The 24,729-nt window shown below is 39.9% G+C and overlaps 2 protein-coding genes across 13 annotated transcripts in view; one reads left to right on the top strand and one right to left on the bottom strand.

Annotated features, from left to right (window-relative positions):
* Ythdc1 (YTH N6-methyladenosine RNA binding protein C1) overlaps positions 1-15,081 on the bottom strand; it is a 32,211-nt gene extending 17,130 nt beyond the window's left edge. For 4 of the 7 annotated variants that reach the window (XM_076546536.1, XM_076546530.1, XM_076546532.1 and 1 more), the window contains exons 1-5: positions 14,947-15,053; positions 10,279-10,314; positions 3,708-3,809; positions 2,274-2,602; positions 1,739-2,162 (exon numbers count right to left, since the gene is read on the bottom strand). In XM_076546536.1, the coding sequence (XP_076402651.1) occupies positions 1,739-2,162; positions 2,274-2,602; positions 3,708-3,809; positions 10,279-10,314; positions 14,947-14,974 (919 nt within the window). In that variant the 5' untranslated portion in view covers positions 14,975-15,053. Of the gene's footprint in view, positions 1-1,738; positions 2,163-2,273; positions 2,603-3,707; positions 3,810-10,278; positions 10,315-14,946 lie in introns of all 7 variants that reach the window. The other 3 variants (XM_076546531.1, XM_076546533.1, XM_076546535.1) reach the window with 1 other exon arrangement.
* Positions 13,112-21,155, top strand: LOC121820939 (uncharacterized). 6 transcript variants are annotated; one of them, XM_076546539.1, is made up of 4 exons: positions 13,112-15,589; positions 15,698-15,801; positions 18,217-18,299; positions 21,011-21,155. In XM_076546539.1, the coding sequence occupies exon 1, from the start codon at positions 14,543-14,545 to the stop codon at positions 15,506-15,508; it is 966 nt and encodes a 321-aa protein (XP_076402654.1). In that variant the 5' UTR covers positions 13,112-14,542; the 3' UTR covers positions 15,509-15,589; positions 15,698-15,801; positions 18,217-18,299; positions 21,011-21,155. The 6 variants fall into 6 exon arrangements, with proteins under 6 accessions (XP_076402654.1, XP_076402657.1, XP_076402655.1 ...); XM_076546542.1 differs by having other exon boundaries at positions 18,217-18,363; XM_076546540.1 differs by having other exon boundaries at positions 18,178-18,299.
* The last annotated feature ends 3,574 nt before the right edge of the window (positions 21,156-24,729 follow it).

Below are 24,729 nucleotides of genomic sequence, written 5' to 3'. Positions count from 1 at the left end.
TATTCAAAAACTGGCATATCCAAATCAGAAAGTTCCATACTAACACCATTTTTTTTCTTTTGAGGAATGTGTGTGTATGTGTCCATATATAATTATATATATAATTTATAACATATAAATTACCTATGTATAGTGTCTTAAGTAGATGTCACATTAACAATCTATTAATAAAAATTATGGATTTGTTGTAAAATGATAATTTGGAATATATTCTCCATTAAAAAAATATGAAGTACTTTACCACACTAACAGATTCATGTAAGAACTTTATTAAAAATGAAAAACGTTTCAGGTCCTAATCATTTCAGTAAACCCCATATTTGATTCAATACCCAAAACATACAATTCCTGTAACAAAATTTCCTCTGTCTCCAGAATTGAAGATTCTTCGCATTAGCAACTTATTTTGGTTTTGCTTTTGAGGCAGTCTTAAACATAGACCAGGCTGGCCTCAAACCCACAATATTCCTGCCTTACCTTCCCAAGTGCCTAAGGCTTATAGTACTACACTCACCTTGCCAATTGACTTATACTCCCTATCCATTATAGAGAATGAAAAAAATACAGTCCATTAGTTTGTAAAATGATGGAACAAACTGTAGCTTTTTACATCAAATCCAACTATCATCTATTTGTTTAAATACTTCTTTAAAAGACTTCTCTCAAAAACATGTCTAAACCAGGTAAGGTCTGTGTAGAAAGAACTATAAGAAAAGTACACCAGGCGGTGGTGCACGCCTTTAATCCCGGCACTGGGGAGGCAGAGGCAGGCAGATCTCTGTGAATTCGAGGCCAAACTGGGCTGCAGAGCAAGTTCCAGGACAGGCTCCAAAGCTACATAGAGAAACCATGTCTCGAAAAACCAAAAAAAAAAAAAAAAGTGCTTAAATCCTCACTACTCCTCCTCCTCAAGTGAACAAGGTTAAAGCACTCCAGTTGCCAATCACTACAAAGCAGGTGGTCAATTACTGTCATTTATACTAACTACATCATTATTATTTACTTACAATGACCTACTAATGGTAAAATTCTGTAATACAGACTATTATTTCAATTAGGTAGTATATCTAATCAGATAGCAGCATCCTACAAGAAATGCCCATGATACTATAAGCACCTCTTTTTACTGTTACCTCTGAATCTTCCTTCAGAAGGGCACCTTGGCCTTGTGAGTGGACTTATGTTTTATTTCAGATTAACCAACCAAGTAAGCATAAAGGAAAGGTAGTATTAAAGAGATAACCTAATGTCTCTTACATAATTTTTCTACAAAATATTTATATTCTTTTTCACACCTCAGCCCTCTCTACAGGATATCTCAGTCAGTTATTTTTGCTCTCTTGCAACATGATAGAAACGTAGGGGCATTCTACCATGAAAATGTCCTAGTAACTAGTGGAAAGATTCCATGTGAATTTATACCAGATGCATATATATCTGAACAAGCTGCTGTCAATGATGTAAATATTAAGAACCTATAAAATCAAAGCCTGAAATATACTTTCATATAAAGAAACATGAACTCACACAAATTCATACTAAATTCACAGCCAGGAAACATCTTAATAATTTGTAAATTTTACTCAAAATTATTAAAATGTATTACTTGACATTCAGGGAAAGGTAACTAAATATAAAAGATGACAAAAGAACCCCCAAGTCCCGCCAAAGGGGAGGACAAACCCTCTGGTATTTAAAACAAACAAACAAAAAAACCCACAAAATAAACAAACAGTACCTGATCCATCTGTTCCTGAACCAGATCGGACAGACCCATCTGTGAAGGAAACAGACTCAGAACCAGAATCACTGGCTTCACTCCGGGTGTCATAGTCATTTCCCTCTTCCTTCTGATCTCTCTCGTCCTGTTCATATTCTTCCTCTTCTTCCTCCTCTTCCTCTTCTTCCTCTTCATCCTCCTCTTCCTCCTCCTCTGCATCTTCATCCACTTCCTCATCATCTTCTGCATCTTCGTCTACCTCTTCATCTTCCTCTACATCTTCTTCCACTCCTTCCTCCTCATTCTCAGTATTGTTGCCCTGATCATCAGAAGAACCACTGCTCCCCGTCTCATGGTCAGAGCCATATTCTTCAGAGTTTACTTCTTCCTTTGAGGATTGGCTGGATCTGCTTGCACGTCTATCAACTTCAAGCCCAATTCTCTGATGTTTAAAGAAAAAGGGAATCAGCAGTCATTAACAGACAAGGTCAAGATGAATAAAGTTCTAAAGCCTCAAAAAACCTGCTTTATTATCTGCAATAACATTTACTACCTCAGAACCATCTGGTGTAGGAGACTTGGCCCTTCTTTCAGAATCCCTTTTCCGTAGACAAGCTTTTTCTGGTTGAGTCTTGTAAGGTTCTCTAGAAGAACTACTTGAGAGACGAATTTTTCGATCAGCATCTAGACGCTTGTTCCTTTCAGATCTTTGATATTCCTCATTTTTATATTCTGTAACCGACTTTCCTTTTGTACTAACTATTCTTTTATTATTGCTAACAGATGAGCTCAGTGGCTTGGAAATCAACTGCCGTGAATGGATGGAAGGCTTCTGTCGCTTGCTGTCAGTAGATTCCATTCGTTCACTTTTTCTTTTTGATCCTTTAAAATACAATTTAAAAAGGTAAAAGTATTAGTACTACACATCATTAATTTCACCAGATTTACAAATAATATATATCCATCAGATATAGGAAAAAACAATATAAAAATAAATAGGAAATCTCATTTCTTTACAATATTTCCTAAAATATTTTAACTCTAGAACAAATTTAAACAAAACAGCTTTCCAACTGCTGAACTAAAAGCCCATTATTTGAAAGATTTTAAACGTTATTTTTATTACTTTATGTGTTTGCCTGAATGTATGTATGTGGCCCAGAGATCAGAAGCAGGTGCTGGATCCATGTAATTGTGAACTGCCATGGGAGTGCTGGGAACTGAACCCTGGTCCTCTGCACAAACAAGTACTCTTAAATGCCAAACCATCTTTCGAGCCTCTTGTTTTGTTTGTTTGTTTTGGTTTTTCGAGACAGGGTTTCTCAGTGTAGCTTTGAGCCTTTCCTGGATCTCACACTGTAGGCCAGGCTGGCCTCAACTCAGAGATTCACCTGCCTCTGCCTCCCGAGTGCTGGGATTCAAGGAGTGTGCCACCACTGACTGGCCAGCCTCTTGTTTTTAAAAAGTATTTATATTCATACTGATTGGGGTTGTCTGTTATGCAAAGTTTATTATGGGCTTTTGGTACTAAATGCCAAGGTACAAGTACAAAAGCAGAGATTTTTCTTAAGAAATTGAATCTCCTGCTGGGCAGTGGTGCCACACTCGTTTAATGCCTTTAATCCCATCACTTGGGAGGCAGAGGTAGGCAGATCTGTGAGTTCAAGGCTAGCCTGGTCTACAGAGCGAGTTCCAGGACAGGCTCCAAAACTACAACTACACCGAGGAAACGGGGGGGGGGGGGGGTGTGTGTGTGTGTGTGTAATATATGATTGAATCTTCTTTATTTAAACTGTGATTCCCCCGCCCTGGAGACAGGGTTTCTCTATGTAGCTTTGGAGCCTGTCCCAGATCTCGCTCTGTAGTCCAGGCTGGCCTCCAACTCAGAGATCCACCTGGCTTTGCCGCCCAAGTGCTGGGATTAAAGGCGTGCGCCACCACCGCCTGGTTAAACTGTGAATTTTAACAAAAATAATACAACTCTTACCTTTTTTCTCATTTTTATCCTGTTCACTCTCTGGATTATACAGTTCATCATCCTGTTCTGGTACTTCAGTCAAAATATCATCTAAAACATTAAGCTCCCCATCTGCAAACACATTTAAAAATTGGGGGGGAAAAAATCAGTATTATTAATCATTTATTTTTTGTACTTACTAACAATCATTTATTTTCAGTAATTAAGAGTGTCCATAACCCTCAAGGTTTTAGTTAAGGATTGAGCTCATTAAAGAATCCGCATATAGTTTTCAACTAGCAAACCAGAAGTATACCATATAAGGTATGAAAAGATGGTACACACCACAGCTGAATCACCAAGAGAACACAGATTATCATCACAAAAACTCTAAATATGGCTCACTTAGAACAGAGTAGTAGTTTTGTGATATATATATCCAAAAGTACAAAATCTGAATGTCTATGACACACACACACACACACACACACACTCTTACTTCATGATACAGGAAACAAGACAGACAAAGATAGCCATATCCAAGGTTAACTGGGGAAATAGGTGAAATCCACATGAGACTAAGTCTTAATTTTGTGATTTTTTTTTTGTAATATGCTTAAGGAAATTAAGTACTTAGGGGCAAAGATGTATCACACCCACAGCAAATAAATAGTTGAGAGAAAAAAATACAGGCCTGCAAGCATATACCCACATATTCCTTGAAGACAGATCAACTTGAAAGGAGAGTGAATGCCAGAGAGAAAATGAGAACACAAACATAAATGTGACAAATGGTAGTATGTACAGAATGCAGTTGGGAGTATACAAAAAGTCTGTGTACTACTTCTATAACCACTTTATTTATCTGAAATTATCATTAAAATAGTTTTAAGAATAAAAACTACTGAGACTAAGCAGAGGGTTCTCAAACTCCATATCAGACTGGGCTACATAGCAAAATAAATGTTGTGGTACAAAACTCTGCATCCTGCTAATAATGAAAGAGATTCACTTGTTCAGAAAGGCAACTCTATCTAGCTCATGGCAAATAATAAATCTTCTAGTATAAAAATGTTTGCTGCTCCTCGCATGGGCAGTGCTGACCCTGTTGGCCGAGGCATGGGTGAATTGGTCCGAGTGTGAGGGTGGGATAGCTGGCCACACACCCCTCATCTGCCAGATGGTGGTAAAAGAAAAGTGAAAGATGACCACCCCCTTTACCAGCTGCAGCCCTTGGGAGAGAATCCTGCACCTCACCTGGACATAGAGCTGGCCCAGATGGTGTAGCTGTGGAAGAGCAGACCCTGAGGGCATGAAAACAGAACTGACCCTGTCCCTTGCTCATGACTGCAAGGGATGAACTAGCCTAGGGCAACACTGGAGAGCTCACCCTGGTAGTGAGGATGGGGGAAAGCTGAGGGGCTGACCAACCCTGCAACTACCCAGGCCCAGAACCAGGATTATGTGTGGCATCCACACCCATCTATGATCTGCTGGAGCATGTGAAGGGCAGATCCAGGGCTGCAGGATCTCCAGGACACACAGGGCAACATCAGGCTATCCAAGAGGAGTCCCATTGAGGGCCCAGCATTGACAGTGCAGCAGAAAGCAGAGGCCTCAGCCCAGATCACGACTCTCTGTAATGAACACTTGCACGTAAAGACATGGATAAAAGGGTTTACTGCCACTTACTGTGTCACACCACTTCCATGATGGGATTTTTTTCCCCTCAATTTTACTTTATTGTGTGTGTGGGAGGGGTTGCAAGGGCAGATACAAAGGGAAGGGAAATGAATGGGATCAAGATTCATGATGTGAAAGACACAAAGAATAAAAAGAAAGTTAAAAACTAACTTTGAAAATTTACGATGGTAAGGAATTATAGTCATAAAACCTGATGAAATCATTACAGTAAACAACAAAGCCCACTGGAAGCACAATGAGGTTAATAATTAGAGGAAAAGAATCAGGAATGAAGATACCTGTAACAGTTACCACAAGCAAGAAAAAGTGAAGAAAAGTTACACAGAAAACAAAACTGCTTCTTTCCATTTATGAAAAATTAGAAAAGTCAATCTGTTATTGGAATGATGACTGACTTCTCTGGGTACTATGAATATTTATCTGTACTTCACCACTTTTCTAAAATGAAGAAACGAGTCATATTTCTTCATTTACTATTAGTGAAAATCAAAGTATATTGGATAAAAGGAACATATAATCTAGATGTGTTTTCACATAAAGATCCTTCAAAGATCGGAATGGCAGTACCATCATTAGACTCTAAATTAACTTTTAAAAAATATATAAATGGATTAAGGGCTGGAGACATAATTCAGTGGTTAAGAGCATGTGCTGTTCTTGCAGAGGACCTGGGTTTGGTTTCCAGAACCTACAAGGTGGCTCACAATCATCCTTAGCTCCAGTTCCAGGGGATCCAACACCATCTTCTGCTTTGTGAGCATCATGCACACGAGGTGCACAGACATAAAAACACTCATACATATAAATTTAAAAACCTAAACCAAGCTTGTTCAAAATCATCCAAATTTGGAAGACGTTTAATAATTACCTACTTAAAGTTCTTTTATTAGTTTAAAGTGGCATCAACTAGTTTTTAAAGGATGAAATACATTCCTAGAAAATAGTGAAAAACTATAGGTAGATCAGTGAAAATAGGCAAATCTTTTCATGAAATAACTAATTTCAATGTGAAATAACCCCCAAAAAAACCCAGCATTACACCTCATGTGCTAAATTTTAATATAAAAACAAAAAATACACAAATTAATTTAAAATTTACACCTACATCATAATTCCTTATAAAAAGCAATTTTACAGTGTAAAGTTTTTAACAATTTCAAATTCTGGTACTGACTGCTATTTCAGAAAATGTCTACAAACTTTTCCATACTATCCAATGCCTACTTAACAAAACATCTTAGTGCTAACATGTTAGCACTTTCACTTATATGACCATATGAAATAAAGAAGGCATAAAGAATTAGAAGCTCAGGGCTAGAGAGGTGCCTAAGTGGCTAAAAGCACTCGTTCTTGCAGAGGACCAGCATTTGGTTCCCAGAACCCACAGGGCAGCTTACAACCATCCTTGACTCCAGTCCCAGGGTATCTGATGCCCTCTTCTCACCTCAAAAGGCACTGGGCAGGCACACAGTACACAGATATCCACACAGGTAAAAATACTACTACACATAAAATAATCTTTAAAAACAAAACAAAACAAAACACAGAAATCAGTGGATTAAAGGCAGTGGTGGCCATGCCTTTAATCCCAGCACTCGGGAGGCAGAAGCAGGTAGATCTCTGTGAATTCAAGGCCAGCCTTGTTTACAGAGCAAGTTTCCAAGGCTACCCATAGAAACCCTATCTCAAAAAAAGAAAAAGAAAAGCTGACCAAAAGTGCTTATATAGTGTGCAGGTGGATATATGTCTGGAGTTCAAGCTTTCAAAATCTACAATTAGATGGAGAACAGGACACAATACGAATGTAAAATATTTTAAAAGTAGTATGAATTTCAAATTAATGTGCCTAAAGCCTTGGCTCTATATATCCAGCAATATTTAAAATTCACTTAATACAGAAAACTAATATTCCTCGATGAGTATAGTTTTATTAGTACTAAGTCTGTAACAAATAAGCTAAGTATACAGTCTTATCAAAGTTGGCAGATATGTAACCAAGAATTGTTGTGGCTCACAAAGCGTATCTAACCCTTAATAAAATATTTTACTATTCCCTGGTATAAATAACCACATTTTATCTTCCCTATCACTGAAACCACTAATATATTAATTGAAATAAGATGTACAGGAAACTAGGAGATGAAGAAATTCAGATTAGATAATTCTATAACTATGAACCAGAAAATCAAGTCTTTCTTAGCTCTAATTTTTTCACTTCTAACCAGACATTAACAAACACACAATACAAAAAAAAAAATTTAAAACATAATGTGGTATATAAGAGAGGGCTATGGGGAGCAATGAGGTAGAAAAGATACAAGGGGAGAAGAATCTAATAAAACATACCATGCTTGAAAATGTCATGTTATTTAATATTTTGCATGCCAATCAAAAAACCACAAATAATCATTGGGGAAAGGAGACTTAAACTCCTAATGAGTGGTTCAACCTATAAAACCTTTCCTTACCACAGTGAGATCTTAAACCTTGCCCATCTCAACCCTTTTTTTTTCTTTCTTTCTTTTTTCCCCCTCAAGACAGAGTTTCTCTGTGTAGCCTTGGCTATCCTAGAACTCATATGTAGACCAGGCTGTCCTCAAATTTGCAGATTCATCTGCCTCTGCCTCTTGAGTGCTGGGATTAAAGGTGTGCACCACCACTGCCCAGCTCACCTCGATCCTTTAATAGTGTAACATTTCGGGCTCTTAACATATTTATAATCTGGTTCAGAGCATAGAATCTATTCAGTAAGTACATACAGGTCCCAATTATCTGAAGATATTACCCTGAGACATGATGTTGTAAGGTAGTAACAATCATTTTTTCATTATTGCTCATGTTTCTGGGTCATCAACTGGGGTCTCTCAGAAGTTTGGAGTCTGATGCTAGCTGAGGCTAAGGGTCTTAAGAATGGCTCAAATACTTTTGGCTAAAGAACAAGCTGAGAAAACCCAAAGTAACTAGGGCTTCTTGGTCTTTTTCTATAGTCACTCTCCTTTATGGCAGCTCCAGTGTGGGTTAGAGCTCTCAGTGTTATATCCCAACACAGAAAAGTGGGCAAACCCCAGCAATACCATCAGTATTTTATTTTGAGACAACTGATAAAAGCCTACCCAGGTTCGGGGAGAGGAAGCACACTTCTTCACTGCTGGGAGAAATATATGAGGGCAAGAGGTTTTTAAAACTAGTAAATAACCTTAATAGTAGATATTATAAAATAATGTAAGCTGATTCCTCTGGTGAGTTCCTTCTTGGTTATAAAAAGTATACTTTGTATACATTTCATTTTTCAACTTAAAATGAATTAGTTATAAAGAAAGGAAATATTAAAAATGTCATGTTATTGCCCTTAAAGACAATAATCATCTCTGTCATTTGGGGGTAAGAAAATAACTCTCTCCAATGAAATTAAAAAATAAAATATCTAGGGCTGGAGAGATGGCTCAGAGGTTAAGAGCACTGGCTGATCTTCCTGAGGTTCTGAGTTCAATTCCCAGCAACCACATGGTATTTCACAGTCAATAATGAGATCTGGTGTCCTCTTCTGGAGCACAGGCAGAACACTGTATATATAATAAATCTTTAAAAAATATATTAATTTTAGGACAACTTTCTTTAAATAAATTTTCCATCACTTTGTCCTGATGTTTTTAACATTATACCACACAGCACTTTGAACTGTGGGTTTCAACCTGTTAACAATGTGAGGTGGTGAGATCTGACACCAGTAAAAAGAAATGCATAACAACCAAAAATTAACTCAAAGTCAAAATGAATTTGAACCATTTATCACAGCACTTACTATATTACACCAAGAATTTACTGTACCTTGGTTCTGAACATATAACATGCATACTCTGCACTGTGTGTACCATCCCACAACACAAATGAACTGAGGTCTTTTAGTCTACACTCAAAAATTTATGATCATGTAGAAATATAATGGTTTTCTTGTAGAAAATGAAGATGTTTTCCTATAGTCACTTCTCAACATGTGAATATCCAATGTACCTTTAGATTGTATTAGAATATCTGACTTTTACAACTGCTGTTTGACTTGATGATTTGCATATCACAACAATTGTTAAGTGAAGCTTGGCTTGGGATCAGCAAAGGATTTCCAACAATGTCTGAAACCACTCTAAACATACTTCTGCAGTACAGATTTATGCAAAATGGCATTAAGTATTCAACCACCTCTAGTATCACTCACTCAAGGTTTAATTCTTTATGTAAAACTAAAGAGATCATAGCTTTTCTCATTAGTATGCAAATTTGTTTTTGTCTTTAAAAGTGAAATTACATTATGATTATTATCCATAAATGTTTGACATATATTTATTCTGTATGTTTATATATCCAGGGCCACACAAGAATTCTTTAATCAAGGGGTCACTAGTGATAAAAGTTTAAGAAGCCCTTTCTTACATACATATATGCATATATCATGTGTATAGTTACTTCATAGTAAGACCACAGCAACAGCCTCACCTAAGAACAGTTAACAGTAAAACAGGTTGGTGAATACCAGCTTAAAAATTCTATGGCCATACAATTCATGTACTGAAGAATCCTAATTTCTGTGGGATTAAAACAGTTTCCCTTGGATGTCTACATAGAAAACTAGACCTAAAATCATTTTAAAGCATCTGTTTCAAAATTAAACTATCACAAAATGTTATTTAAAAAGGTGAGCAGTGCAATTAAAATTAGCTCAACAAAATAATGATTTCATTCAATAGTATTTCTACTTAGAACTAAGGTTCAAACCCACTCAAAGGCAAAGGGTCAACAGAAGAGTTACTGAATGCTTTGTTTTAAAAAGGGCCAAATATTTAACATAAAAACCCACTTTAAAAAAAAAGGACTATTCATCATTGGGGGCCCATATTCTCACCTGAAAACAACCAGCTGGAGCAGTCTTGGCAATCTTCTGTTGAAACAGAGAAGTAACATGTCAAGGCTTTGCATGAGGTGCTCTGGGTTTATGGTAATGAAACTATTAACTAATACTGTCTAAACACAGGCCATACTGGTATCTCTAAAGACAATACTGTTGCTTCTTGTGTTAGCAGTACTTTATCTGCCTTATCCTAGTATGAATATATGCTCGCAACTTAGTAATACTGCAGCAAGGGATCTTCAACTAGACTAAAGATTCATTCAGTTCAACTGGCATTGAGGCTGAGGTGAATCGAAGTTCTGTCTGGGTTTATACAGTTGTGTATCAACAAGACTACATTCTGAGAGATGTGCAGCAATCCCTAGAAGGTTTTTGTAATCTTGTAAATAACTTGCCCTCATTGACTAAGTACACTGTTAAGCAATATAATCCCGTGGGATCACACCATGCAAGCAATTCATTGACTCAAATATTGATGGAGGGTATATGACTATACATTGTAAAAGTATGGGACCAAGGACAATCCCAATGGACTGACTGCTAACAAAAAACCCAAGTATTGTTATCATATTCTGCAAGTTTTCAACCACATTTGCAAACCCAAATTTTACTTAGGACAGCCTTACTTTTAAATGTTGCCTCAATTTAAAAAAAGGAAAAGAAACACAACACTTTAAAAAACAAGTTAATGACTTCTCTATAGAAAATCTGCAAATGTTTTCTATTTACATTACCTTTCATATATGAAAATCAGTTAGCCAAACCACTAGCAAATTGAGTTTCAGGTAAAAGCATGGATTTCTAGGTGTAGGAGGCAAAACAAAGTAAAAAACTAAACAAACAAAAAAAAAAAAAAAACAGGAATCACTGTTCTTAGAGCCTTATTTTCATCTTTAATTCTGCTTCTTGTGGGGTTTTAGATAGAAATAGGAGCAGGATTTTCAAAGTAGCCTAGCCTTAGTTATGTTTTGTAAGAAGAATTCTGAAACAAAATCCAAAGAATTTAAGTGACTTAACTAAAATCTCAACTCTACATAAAAAGGTCATAAACCTTAACTTCAGAGAGATTGGGGTAACACAATTTGACCACATTAGACTGTTGGTCAAAAAACACAAAATACTATTTATTTCAGCGTTCATCACCTGATCAAGAGTTAAAAAAAAAAAAAAAACAAAAACCTGAGATGTTAAATACACATTTTCAAACCCAGGTAAGGAAGTTCACTCATTTTTCTTCAACTCACTTTAACACAGTTTCAGTGAGGTAAATGTCCTGCTATCTCACTTTTTGTTATCATGCAAAGTACATTTACATCAGGATAATTCCTCAAATATATTTTAGTCATTAAAAACCACCATCCTTCTAAATACATCTAAGTGTTTTGCCTACATTTATGTATGTGCACCATGAAGCCTGGTGGTAAAGGTCAAACTTCAGATCCTGGAACTGGATGGAATTAAGGACAGTTGTAAGCTGGTATGTGGGTTCTTGGAAACTCAAAACTAGATAGAGTCCTTCCAAGAGCTACCAAGTATACTTAGCTGCTGAGCCATTCTTCCAGCCTGCAAACTACCATTCTTCTAAGTAATGTCCAGAGACTTGGAGAACCCTTCCAATCATATTTTCCACCCTCCATATCATCATTTGACACCTAAAGATAGTATCTTAATTTTCCACTTACTTTTACTACAGGTAAACCAAAACAAGACCCAAAATGGGGAAGGGGTATGTGTACCAAACTCAAACTGTTTTACAGAGCCCTTCTTCAGGTAACTAGTTCACAATACTGATGACCACAACATGTATATAAGAGTATGTATGTGTATCTATGTCCACAGTAGCCTGTATATATTTATGTGTATAACTAAAACTCAGCTCTGAACTTTATACTGCTCATGCTCAGTTATTCATGAAGTTCAACCATGTAAATATTTAAGACATAGGACAGTTACTTTAAGAGACACTTATAAACAAGACAAGCATACCCTTTGCCCCCTTGAAGCCTAGATTTAGAAATGTAGAAAGTTACTTGCAAAAGTGAAAATTCATATACAGTTTGGGTTAACTGTTCTTTGTAGACTATACTGTAGGAACTCAAATAAAATTCATGCAAAATGTTACTTTAACAGAAAAGATGTGCATTTCTTCATCCTACAGAAAAATGAAGAGCTGGGGATGTGGTTTAGTAGTAGAGTACTTATCTGACACACACAGGGCACTTTGTTTCTCAACATCATCAAAAAAACAAAACCCGACAAACAAACAAAAAAAACCCACAAAATGATCAACTCTGATGTTTCAACTTTACTGTGTGGACAAATCGTCAACCTGGTAATTTGTCCAAGTATAGAGGACTCATTGATGAATTATAGGAACTAATGTGTTTATTACAAAGCCCAATAAATTAAGAATTCCTAAGACTCTCTTTAAAATTCATTCTGTGACTAAGACACAGGAGTTGCAATTTTCTGCCAACTGAGACTTTTTAATTAAGAACTTCTAAAATGTAGAATTTATTAAAAGCTTAACTTTTGATATGACTAAGGTTCTTATTTCTTATTAAATATATAATATGGTATTTAACATTCTCCATTTTCCTTGTTAAAATGTTACTTATTGAAGATTCTCGTTTTGCCTCTAATTGGCCGGTGTCTGACAATGGTCAAATGACACTGAACACCTCCCGCAGACTCCCAGCTGTTTGTACAGAATAGATAATCTGTATTGTAACTGTAAAAAGACTCACTGGAGCCAAGAAATTTAAATAAATCAGTTAGAAAAATTAAGTTTTTTGTTTTGTTTTTTTTTTTTTTGGTTTTTCGAGACCGGGTTTTTCTGTGTAGCTTTGCGCCTTTCCTGGAACTCACTTGGTAGCCCAGGCTGGCCTCGAACTCACAGGGATCCGCCTGGCTCTGCCTCCCGAGTGCTGAGATTAAAGGCGTGCGCCACCGCCGCCCGGCAAAAAATTAAGTTTTAAAAAACCATTTCCAATAATTCTAAGCACTGGTGACAAGTGATACCACTACTTCTCAACAATAAAGTGTTTGGACCTTATCTTCACTATTAAGTCCATTTCTAAAGCTAAATGATCATTACTTTTCTTCATTTTGCATTACTCCTTTCTAAGTTATGTTCACTTTAAGAGACAATACATGGACAATGGAGGATTTTTTTGCTTTTGTGTTTGGTTCACATTGCCTAATAACAGGGGAGCCACTGGAAGTCATATACTTCAAAGTCATAAATCTTATCCTGACAACCAAGGTTTGAATGAATCTTTAACTGTTGATAAAATGACCTTAAGATCTTCTTAAAACTGACTTTACTATAATAAAAAACTGGCTTCCTTTATTCACTAACAGAATTCTTTGTTCAGATTCCTTCAAGATGTCTCAGGAGCAATTCTAAGGTGTTAGTTGAAGGATAGAAAATAAAAATGCAAATAGTAGATGAAGAATTACTTAAGCCTTTAATCCCAGCACTCAGGGATCAGAGGCAGGTAGATCTCTGAGTTCAAGGCCAGTCTGGTCTACAGAGTCAGTTCCAGAACAACCAGCCGCTACAAAGAAACCCTGTCTCAAAAACAAAACAAGCACTGCTTATGACAAAAGCATTATCATAAATATATTCTCACTCATTCCACTTCCAAAGCCCATCTTTATCCTAAAGCAATTTATTGAAGCATACACTATTGACGCGTAGATCAGAAAAAAGAGAAAGTTTAATCTAATTGAACAAATCTCCATCCCAAATTAATGAGCCACACAGAGACTTGAGAAACACAGGGCAGCAATTGTGGTATATTTTCATTATACTATCACAAGACTGCCACGGTAGCCCAAGAGCTGAGAAATATCTCAAGGCAAAATCCAATCTAGACCACTCTCCAGCAAAGTACTGATCTGGAGCCTACACTGCCATCTGTGGTCTCAGGAAAGTCATTCTTTCAGAAGAAATGACATTTTATCAACTTAAGTTCTTCCATTTTACCAAGCCTCTTATAACCTACACCTAGGTATTCCTGGTTGTACGTTTTAAGAGTTATACACTGTACTTCTGGCTTTGGGCTGTATGGGGGAGGGGGGCGTGTTACTGTTTCCTAGCATCTTCCTTTCTAAAGTGAGTGCCTGAGGAATTACATATTTGCTTATCTAGGAGAGAGCGGTTAGAAGTTACTTCCAGCTATTTCTCGAAATTAATAACCCACCCGTTATCATTTTTTAAAGGAGCCTCCTCACTAGCCTATCAACGCTCACTATGACATTATTTTCGAAAAAGTCAACCAGAGAGAGAGAGAGAGAGAGTTCAGAAAATACGCATTACAGCCGCATAATCCTACCAGGAAACAAGCCCGGTGGAGGTGGGAGGGGGGGAGGCAACTCCGAGCAGGCCCTCTCCCGCAACCGCTCCCGGGACGACACCAGGGTGAAGTCCGGAGCGAAGTCGGGGGCCGAAGCCAAGCCCAGGCCAAGGTGTTCGGCCCCATGGAGACGAGGACGCCAGGCCAGGCCAGGCCTCCCAGGGAGCGGGTCCCTGCGCGACCGCCCGCTCGCCCGCCCGCCCGCCGCGAGGCCCTCCCCGTCCAGCCCCGCCCGCAGGCCGCGGCTCCTCGGTCCCCTCGCCCGCCGCCCACCCCGGGGGTCCCCGTCCTCCGCTCTCACCTTTCTCCTCCCGGCTGTCGGCCGCCATGGCTGCCCTCCGGCTTCCGCCGCCGCCGCCGCCACTGCCGGGACGCGAGTCGCGCGGGCGCCGCAGCCGCGGCCGCAGGCGCACGGGTCCGTCCGTCAGTCCGTCCGTCCGTCCGGCGGGCCCGCGCGCTCCGACCTGACCTGCGCACCCCTGGGCTCCGGCGCGCACCCTGCCACCCGTCCCCTTCTCCTCCTTTCCCGCCTTTCCCTCCGGCCTCCGGGCGGCCCCGGGCTTCGGGCTTCCTGTTGGGACGCGGCCACCACCACAGGGACAAGGGGGAGGAGTGGGGAAGAGACACGGATGGCGACGGCGGGCGGCGCTAAAATGGAGCCTGCTTCCTGCCTGAAACAATCCCGCTCCCGAAATGCCTTGCGCTGTTTACGCTCCGTGCCTCTCGCCGAACGTCACAGGGGGAGGGCGGAAGAAGCGGGGCGTGGGGGAGCGTGGGGGGCGTGGCCTCGGCGCGTCGCCCCGCCCCGCGCAGCCTGGACGTCCAGGGAACCTCCCTCCTTCCAAGGGCAGAGGAGCACTTGATCTGTGGAGTCTGCGGCTCTGCTCCCTAAGCTTCCTACCCTGCACCCTCGGGGGGTGCAGATTTCCCACCTGAAACGCTTGGTAGGCCTTGAGTGATTAATGGGAGACAGCATCCGAGGCTGTTACGTAATGTCCTTTTATTTATTGAGTGTCGTGTAACTGTTTCTCCTTACATATTGTTTGCTCTAGGCCTAGATATGAAGAATATCTTTAGGATCTGTTCTCTTCCTCCCAGGAAGTCTTGACTTCCTTGTGTGTGTTTCCTGGGGGCTTTCAAAGAAGTCTTCCATGAGGTCAGAGTGTGCGCTTCTCTCTAAAGTTTGTCGTCTACCACCTCTCACTTGGCTTAGCCCTGGCCAGTTTCACTGGTCCTCAACACACCTATCAAAGGCGTGGATTTGTTGAAAAAAGTTAGTTAGATTGTATTGCCCTAAGATTATGTTTGAGTCTTTAGAAAGTATCAGTATTTAAAGGAAAGGCAAATGTATAGTAGCGTAGAACATTTAGTCATACCGGAAAGCTAAGGATCAGGAGTTAAAGTGGCTCGGTTGTCAACCTGGGATGTTTTGAGCAGCTGTAAAGATAAAGTTGCATTAGATGAAAGTTATAAAAGACGCTTCAAGCCATGAAATCATTGTAGTTCCAGCAGTTCATTAAAACCCTTTGGATGGGGGTAGAAAACCAGCCAGTCATCTTTACCAGTTTTTGTTTTGTTTCTTGTGAAAGGCGCTTTCTCAAAAAGTCTATACTTGACTGTCCCGAATCCCATGACTCTCCTGCCTCTACCTCACAAGTGCTAGCATATGCTAGCATGCTGCGGTTCATAACATTTATCCTGACTTTCCAATTCAAATTGTAACTCAGAGACACCAAATGAGTAGTTGGTAAAGCAAATGTCCCGTTGTCAAAGAACCAGACAAGTAAGACATCACCGTTTTATAATCATTAATGAAATAAACATACATGTAATACATTACATAGAGTAATTAAAATAACAAACTGGCTGTGGCGGTACATGCCTTTAATGCCAGCACTCAGGAGTCAGAGCCTGGTTTACATAATAAGTTTCAGGGTATCCAGGGCTACAACAAGGAAACTCTGTCTTAAAAAAAACAAGTAGCTTTCTGGCGGTGGTGGCGCACGCCTTTAATCCCAGCATTCAGGCAGATCTCTGAGTTCAAGGCCAAACTGGTCTACAGAGCAAGATTCAGGACAGGCACCAAAACTACACAGAGAAACCCTGTCTTGGAAAAAAAAAAAAAAAAAAAAAACAACCAATAACAAACCAAGTAGTAGTAGCTGGGCGGTGGTGGCACACGCCTTTGATCCCAGCACTCGGGAGGCAGAACCAGGCAGATCTCTGTGAGTTAGAGGCTAGCCTGGTCTACAGAGCATGATCCAGGACAGGCACCAAAACTACACAGAGAAACTGTGTCTTGAAAAAAACAACAACAGGGGCTGGAGAAATGGCTTAGAGGTTAAGAGCACTGACTGCTCTTCCCGAGGTCCCGAGTTCAATTCCCAGCAACTACATGGTGGCTCATAACCATCTGTAATGAGATCTGGTGCCCTCTTCTGTGTACATAATAAATAAATAAATTGAAAAAAAATACCTATGAGATTGAACATTCCAAGAAGAGTGTGTCAGAATTGAATTGAATTAAAGGATACCCAACTGGTATCTGATGGAAGAAAGAATTGTTTAAAAAAAAAAAAAGAAAAAACAACAACAAAAAACCCAAATAGTTGTAGCTAGAGTTTTCCTGCCTTGCCCACAGTCAGGACAAATCTTTGTCACCTGCCAGTCCCACAGCCGCTCAGACCCAACCAAGTAAACACAGAGACTTATATTGCTTACAAACTGTATGGCCGAGGCAGGCTTCTTGCTAACTGTTCTTATAGCTTTAATTAATCCATTTCCATAAATCTATACCTTGCCACGTGGCTTGTGGCTTACCGGTGTCTTCACATGCTGCTTGTCATGGCAGCAGCTGGCAGTGACTCCTTCCACCTTCCTGTTCTTTCTTTTCTCCTCTCTGTTAGTCCCGTTTATACTTCCTGCCTAGCCACTGGCCAATCAGTGTTTTATTTATTGACCAATCAGAGTAATTTGACATACAGACCATCCCACAGCAAATAGTAGTAATAACAACAACAGTAGTAATAACAACCACAGTAGAAAGACATTCAAGTGTCAGGTGCTTCCTGGTACAACTACATCAATCTATGGTGACTGTATTGTCAATTTGACTAGACTCAGAATTATCAAGAAGATTGGTGAGGCACACTTTGGTGTGTCTTTGAGGTATTGTATAACAGTTTCCATCCTGCAGGGACACTCCTTAAGCAGGAAAGTAAACAACTCAAAATAGCTTCATGAAGTCCCTGAAACTGACCAGATTCACTCGGCCCCCTCCTTGCCAGAGTAAGCAATAAAAACTGAGAATCCCTCTCAGACATATGTACTACGTACATAATCATACAGATAAATGAGCTTTCGTGGACCCGAGATGAAAGGCTGTGATTTATTTGGGTGTGAAATGTCTTCTATTGGCTCCTCTTTGAACATTTGATTTCCCAGCCTGTGGCCTTGGCAAGGCCATGGAGGCTTGAAAACATGGTGCCTCTCTGATGGAAATTGGTTACTAAGAGCAAGTCTCTACTTCCAGTCTAACTTTCTGTTTCTTGGTCTGCCAAAATGTGAAAAGCTGCCAGCACACATTCCCGCTTCCAGGGAGCTGCTCCTGTCGCATTCCTTCTGCATCGTGATGGGCTGAAATCTGGCCGAAACGTGAGCCGAATAAAGCGTTCTTTCCTTCTACTATTGGAGAGATTCTGTTCACAACAATCCAAAAGTAACGTCCAAGCTAGTCCTTCTTAGGCCGTTTTTTGCTGCCCTTTCCATTTTTACCATTCACGTTGGTAGCCTCCCAGCTGGCTCCTTTCTGCTGGACCCATATTGTCATGCCCAAAACCAGCAGAAAAGTCTGTGATCACAGCAGAAAAATGATGTCATCACTTACTTTTCTCTCTGATATACAAGTAGCTCCTTAGTTTTCAAGAAATAATTAAACCTTAAACAGACTTTGCACATGTTGATAGCAAACTCTTTACTCTTATCTCCTACTGAAGTGATCTAGGTGAATTAAATTTCTCTCCCCGTTGTTCTCTGTTCAACACACCTTATTGTTTTCTATATTTATAAATTTGCTACAGATTTCTTCCTAGAATCCTATTTTCCTGTTGTTATTGTCATTCCACTAGCTAGTCTTTTCCTGTGTCCTCACAGGTTTCTTTAAGATTATGTACATTAAGCCAGGAATGGTGGCATGTGTCTTTAATACTAGTACTTGGAAGGCAGAGGCAGGTGGATCTCTATAAGTTCAAGGCCAGCCTGGTCTACAGAGTGAGTAACAGAACAGCCAGGACTACACAGAGAAACCCTGTCTCAACACCCTCTCAAAAAATATTATGTGTGTCTGTGTCTTCCTCTCCCCTCTCTCCCTCTCTCTCTCTCCCTCTCTCTTCCTCCCTCCCTCCCTCCCTCTGTGTATATGTGTGTGTGTGTAGGTTTCTTGGTTTCTATTACATGATATACACACACTATTAGCAGGAACACCTAGTGTTGTATGCTCTTCTTGTAAGGTGTGTTTCATTAACAGTATGATAAGCAGGATTGGAGAGATGGCTCAGAGGTTAAGAGCATTGACTGCCTTTCCAGAGGTCCTGAGTTCAATTCCCAGCAACCACATGGTGGCTCACAACTATCTGTGAGATCTGGTGCCCCCTTCTGGCCTGCAGTCATACATGCTGTATACATTATAAATAAATAAATCTTAAAAAAAAAATACAGTAAGCAGATATGAGAAAAATGGTAAAGCAGAAATGCCAGTAGCCATGACAGAGGAACACTTGGTGGCAATTGAGCTTCAGGAGTTGGCCCACCAGGAGGCAAGGCACTGATAGGTGAATCTTGGATAGGCAAGGCCCTGAGGGCTTCAGCTCCAGGATGTCTCTTGCTACTGCTGTGTCTTTGCAGGTTTGCTGCTGCCATCTTTCTCTGGTATCTGGCATGGTGTGAATGGTGTGGGGAGATCCCCACTGCCCTTAATGTAGTGTGATCATCTCTTGGAAATATCCCATTCTACTGGGCATTTTTACCTGTGGATTATTATGAAGATAATCTCCTCTTAAGCTGTGCTGTTTAACTGAAGCAGTGATTTTATACAATAACAGTTGTAGCTAGAAGATTTCTTGTGTCCCATCCTGCTGGTGGTCAGGACAAATCTCTCTCACCTGCCAGTCCCGCAGCTGCTCGGACCCAAGTAAACACACAGAGGCTTATATTATTTATGAACTGGATGGCCTAATGGCTCAGGCTTCTTGCTAGCTAGATCTTACATCTTTTTTTGTTTTGTTTTGTTTTTCGAGACAGGGTTTCTCTGTGTAGCTTTGCGCCTTTCCTGGAACTAGCTTTGGAGACCAGGCTGGCTTCGAACTCACAGAGATCCGCCTGCCTCTGCCTCCCTAGTGCTGGGATTAAAGGCATGCGCCACCACCACCCGGCTAGATCTTACATCTTAAATTAACCCATTTCTATAAATCTATATCTTGCCACATGGCTCATGGTTTACCAGTATGTCTGGCTGGTGACTCCTAATTCAGCCTTCCTGTTCCCAGAATCCTTCTCTCTGCTTATCCCTCCTATACTATACTTACTGCCTGGCTACTGGCCAATCAGCATTTTATTTATCAACCAAGTCAGAGCAACACACATTCACAGCCTACAGAAAGACATCAGCAAACAGTGTTAGTTTAAATAGAATTTTGATGATTAAGGGTTTCTAACAAATATAGTAAGGAATTATGATAGATGTTAGTTTAGTGGGAAAATTAGTATAGGTAAAGGTTAGATTATAGTGTTGCCCCCTGCCACTGATAAAGCAGGGACTGCAGAGGATAGAAAATAAGAACAAGGAAGTGTCATGCAGACAAGACTTACAAGTTTTATTTGAGGAGCCATATAGACTATGGTTTAGGTTAATAATTAAGGAAAACAGTCGAGTCCCAGGAGTTAGCTCAAGTTCTTTTTGATAAGGGGAAATGTGTTCGTGGGTTTTGGTGTACATCATAGCTAAAACAAAGCTTTAAGTAATGACTTCATGTAACTAGGAAACAACGAATTGGATGGTTAGTTAAGGTAATTGGACTGGACTCTGAAATATGAAAAGTGAAACTAGTAACCTGTTTTTTCTGGCAATTATAAAAACTATTGCCTATTAAACTGTTATGGCTGAAAGGCTCCTGATCTGTGAGAAGTCTAAAAGATGAATGTTTAACTGAGTGTGGGTTCTTGGGGATGATTTGTTTTTTACCTGTGATATGTAAAATGCTTAATCGTGTAAGGAAAATGGGAAACATGTTGTCTTTTGCATGTATTTATTGTAGTCTTTACTTAAAAATAGAATGTAACCATATTGTAATTTTTATATTGCTTGAAAGATTTTGCTAGGATTTGTAAGCTGCAAGGGAAAAACAAAGAGACACAGAAGAAAGGAAACATCACATAGAAGAATAGAACAGAAAGAGAAGAACAAACAACACAAAGAATAATAAAATGAAGAACTAAGCTTTGGCTCTCAGAAAAGTCCTCATGTGTCTGTTTGTCTGTCCAGTAGTTCACCTACTCTGAATCCTCTTCAGTTTCTCTGACCTGCTGAAGGCTTGCCATTCATCAGTACCCTAGGTGAGATCCTGACATGTTGGAGGTGAGTGTGTGTACACGCACGCGCACATGTGTATTTTCCTTTTTCGCTGGCCCCAGAGAGTTAAGTTTTGTCCTGCTCATTGGCCCCAGAGAACTAAGTTTTACTCCCTCAGATAGAAAAGTCAATTGAGTGATTAGTCTGCTGACTCCGTGACTCCCCTTCAGCTTGTGAGCTGTTACAGACTGGTCCTTCCAGCAGCATGGGAAGCCATGAATAAAAAAAAAAGAAATGCAGCCCAGGCATGGTGGCAACACCTTTGGTCCCAGCACTCAGGAGGCAGAGGCAGGCAGATCTCTGTGAGTTCAGGGCCAATCTGATCTACAAAATGAGTTCCAGGACTGTTACACAGAGAAGCCCTATCTCAAAACAACAGCAGCAACAACAACAAAGAACCAAAAAAGGAAAGAATGCAGTTAACAGAAGTAAAGCGCTGTTACTAACAAAAGGCATGGCAGAAGTAAATAAAAGCTAATACAAGGCAGAGTGGCACACACCTTTGACCCTAGTACTCAAAAGGCAGATAGGACCATCTCTGTGAATTCAAAACCAGCCTGGTACACATAGTGAATTCCAGCCTAGTCAGCACGACATAGAGAGACCATAGTCTCAAAAAGAAATTGTTGCAATGATAGGTTAATTTTTCCATTTTTCCTTCATTTTTGAGATTGTAATTACGTTATTTCTCCCTTCTGTTTCCTCTCTCCACACCTCTCCTCATTCTTTCAAATTCATGTCTTTTTTCAATAATAGTTGTTACATGCATCTATCTATCTATGCACACACACACACACACACACACACACACACACACACACATTTTTTTTCTAAATATAACCTTTGCCATATGTGTAATGATACTTACACATTTTCAGAGCTAACTAGTTAGTATTGGACAAACAGGTGGAGTGCTCTTCCCTGGAGAAGACTATTTCTCCTGCTCTCAGTAGTCCTCAGTTGTCTATAGTTCTCTGTGCTCTGTGCTCTCTTGAGACCTCATGGACTTTCCCTGTTCACTTCGGCATGTCTATTAGTGTTGTCCCTGTTCAGTACATGTTTAGGCAGTGGTGTTGGTGAGAGTTTCTGGGTGTAGCTTCTGATATCACCAGGAGATACAATCTTACAACGAACTCCCTGCTCCTCTGGCTCTTAAAATCTTCCCACCCCCTCTACTTCCCCCAATGTTCCCTGCAGAGTCTTACCCTTGGGACTGTTCTCTAGCTGTATCCACTGGGACTGGTAGAGGTGAGAGGAGAGACCCACTTCCAAGACATGATTTCTGGGATTTCTACTCAGTCAACAAAACATTTGTGGTGCTTAGCTGAAGGCTATGAGGTGGATAGCAAGCTTGCTCACCATTGCTAATAAAAGAGCTGAACATACTTCCTGACTATGATATTATCTTTTAGTTAATTGATTTTAATTTTAACAATTCAATGTTATAACTATGTTATTTGCATTAAAATTACACACACACACACACACACACACACACACACACACACACACACACTTAGTATGCTGCCAGAAACCAATGCCTATTCTGTAGTCTCCTGCTCTCTTTTTCTCTCAGACACTGTCTTCTGTAGCTACTTATATATATGGCTCTCTAGACTGATGCCGTCTTTCCAAATTTACCATCATCTCTGGTGAGCAACAATTATAATGGCCAGTCTCTATTGTCAAATTAATTGGATTGAGAAAAGCCCAAGTTACTAAAGTATATCTCTGGGTGCATTTGTGAAGTTATTTCTAGAAAGGATTAACTTAGGTGGGAAGGCATACCATGAATGTGGGCGATACCACCTTATAGGCTAGGGGCCTGGATAGACTAAATAGGAAAATGAAAAGGCTATTATTATGACTGGATGAGTTTAGAGGCAGGTTCTATAGTGTTGGGGTTATCATATTATCCTCACACTGGAAAGGTTCCCAGCTTGAGATTGGGCAGAAACAACAATATGCTGGGTGTAGTGGCACCTGCCTTTTAATCCCAGCACTTGGGAGTCAAAAGCAGGTGTATCTCTGTGAGTTCGAAGCCACTCTGGTCTACATAGTGAGTTCCAGGATAGCCAGGGCTACATAGTGATACCCTATCCGGGAATGGGGTGGGGGATGACTGGCCCGATTTATAATTCATGAACATTTGAAACTGCAACTGTTTACCCTTTGGCCATAAACATAAAGTGAAGAGCAGATAGGATTGATCTTTGAAAGATGAAAAAATGCAGACATATAATGGGAAAATAGATACAAGGAAATAACATATCCTAGTTGTCTTGCTTAAAGCATTCAAATTTTCCTGGGGCCCGACTACATTCTATATCTCTTAGAATTAGGGAGACAACCTCACCTTGTCATAAATATTTCCCCTTATGTTACAAACAACATGTTTTTTTCTTTATAAACCAAAAGAGAACCATGAAGCAAAAGCTGAAGTACAAAAACTAGTATAATAGTAGTATAATACAAACTGAGAAATGTTCAGTTGATCTTCAGTTACAATGCTGATAAAGAATTCTGCACTGTTGGGAGATAATGATTAGAATAAATATTTGGACACTTTTCTGACAAAACCCCAAAGTAAATAGAGCTACTGTTTTCCTTGCATCCTATTGTGATGTAGTTGTGGATTTACCTGCCCCTGTTATAAACAAGGGAACCTGGGAATCAGATTATCTACTGTGTAGAGTCATTGTGCAAATTTAGCTACTATATATGTCATCTGGCAAGGAATAGTAGTAAACAATCAAAAAATGGTGGCTGTGACAATAGTAACTACACTTATGTTCTTAATATTCTCCCAATGTTTAGACACAAGAGGGTAAGTATGGTGGTTTGAATGAGAATGGTTCCCATAAGCTCATAGGTTTGAATACTTGGCCCCTAGGTATTGGTGGAACTGTTTGGGAAGGATTAGGAGACATGGCCTAGTTAGAGGAAGTATGTCACTGCAAGTGGACTTTGAAGTTTTAAAAGGCTTATGTCATTCTCAGTGTGTCTGTCTCTGTCTGCCACCTGTGTTGTGGGACATTTGATCACACTGTGTGAAAGATGTGACTCTGTCTTTCCTTGCCTGCCTGAGGCACCTTCTGATTGGTTTAGTAAAGAGCTGTAGCATGAATCTTAAAAGGTCTTCTTAATAAAATCAAGCCAGGTATTGGGGTGAACGCTGGGAGATCAGAGAAACAGAACAAGCCACAGGCACTTCACCTCGCTGGATCCCCAGCTGATCCTGTTTCCTCAGACTGGAGGCCTCTGAGTCCTCATCCAGAATGGGTCTCAGCTGAACTGCTGCTCGAAAGCCTGAAAGCTTAACCAGCCAAGTGCTTCTTGTTCCTGGTCTTCACGCCTTATATATCTTTCCTTTCTGCCATCACTCCCTGGGATTAAAGGCTCACTTCTTGGGATTAAAGGTGTGTGTCACCATGCCTGGCTGTTTCCAGTGTGGCTTTG

Source organism: Peromyscus maniculatus, chromosome 10 (assembly GCF_049852395.1).
Source record: "Peromyscus maniculatus bairdii isolate BWxNUB_F1_BW_parent chromosome 10, HU_Pman_BW_mat_3.1, whole genome shotgun sequence".
Classification (NCBI taxonomy): Eukaryota; Metazoa; Chordata; class Mammalia; order Rodentia; family Cricetidae; genus Peromyscus; species Peromyscus maniculatus.
The sequence above is the reverse complement of the archived record's forward strand: the minus strand, read 5'-3'. Positions and strand labels throughout refer to the sequence as shown.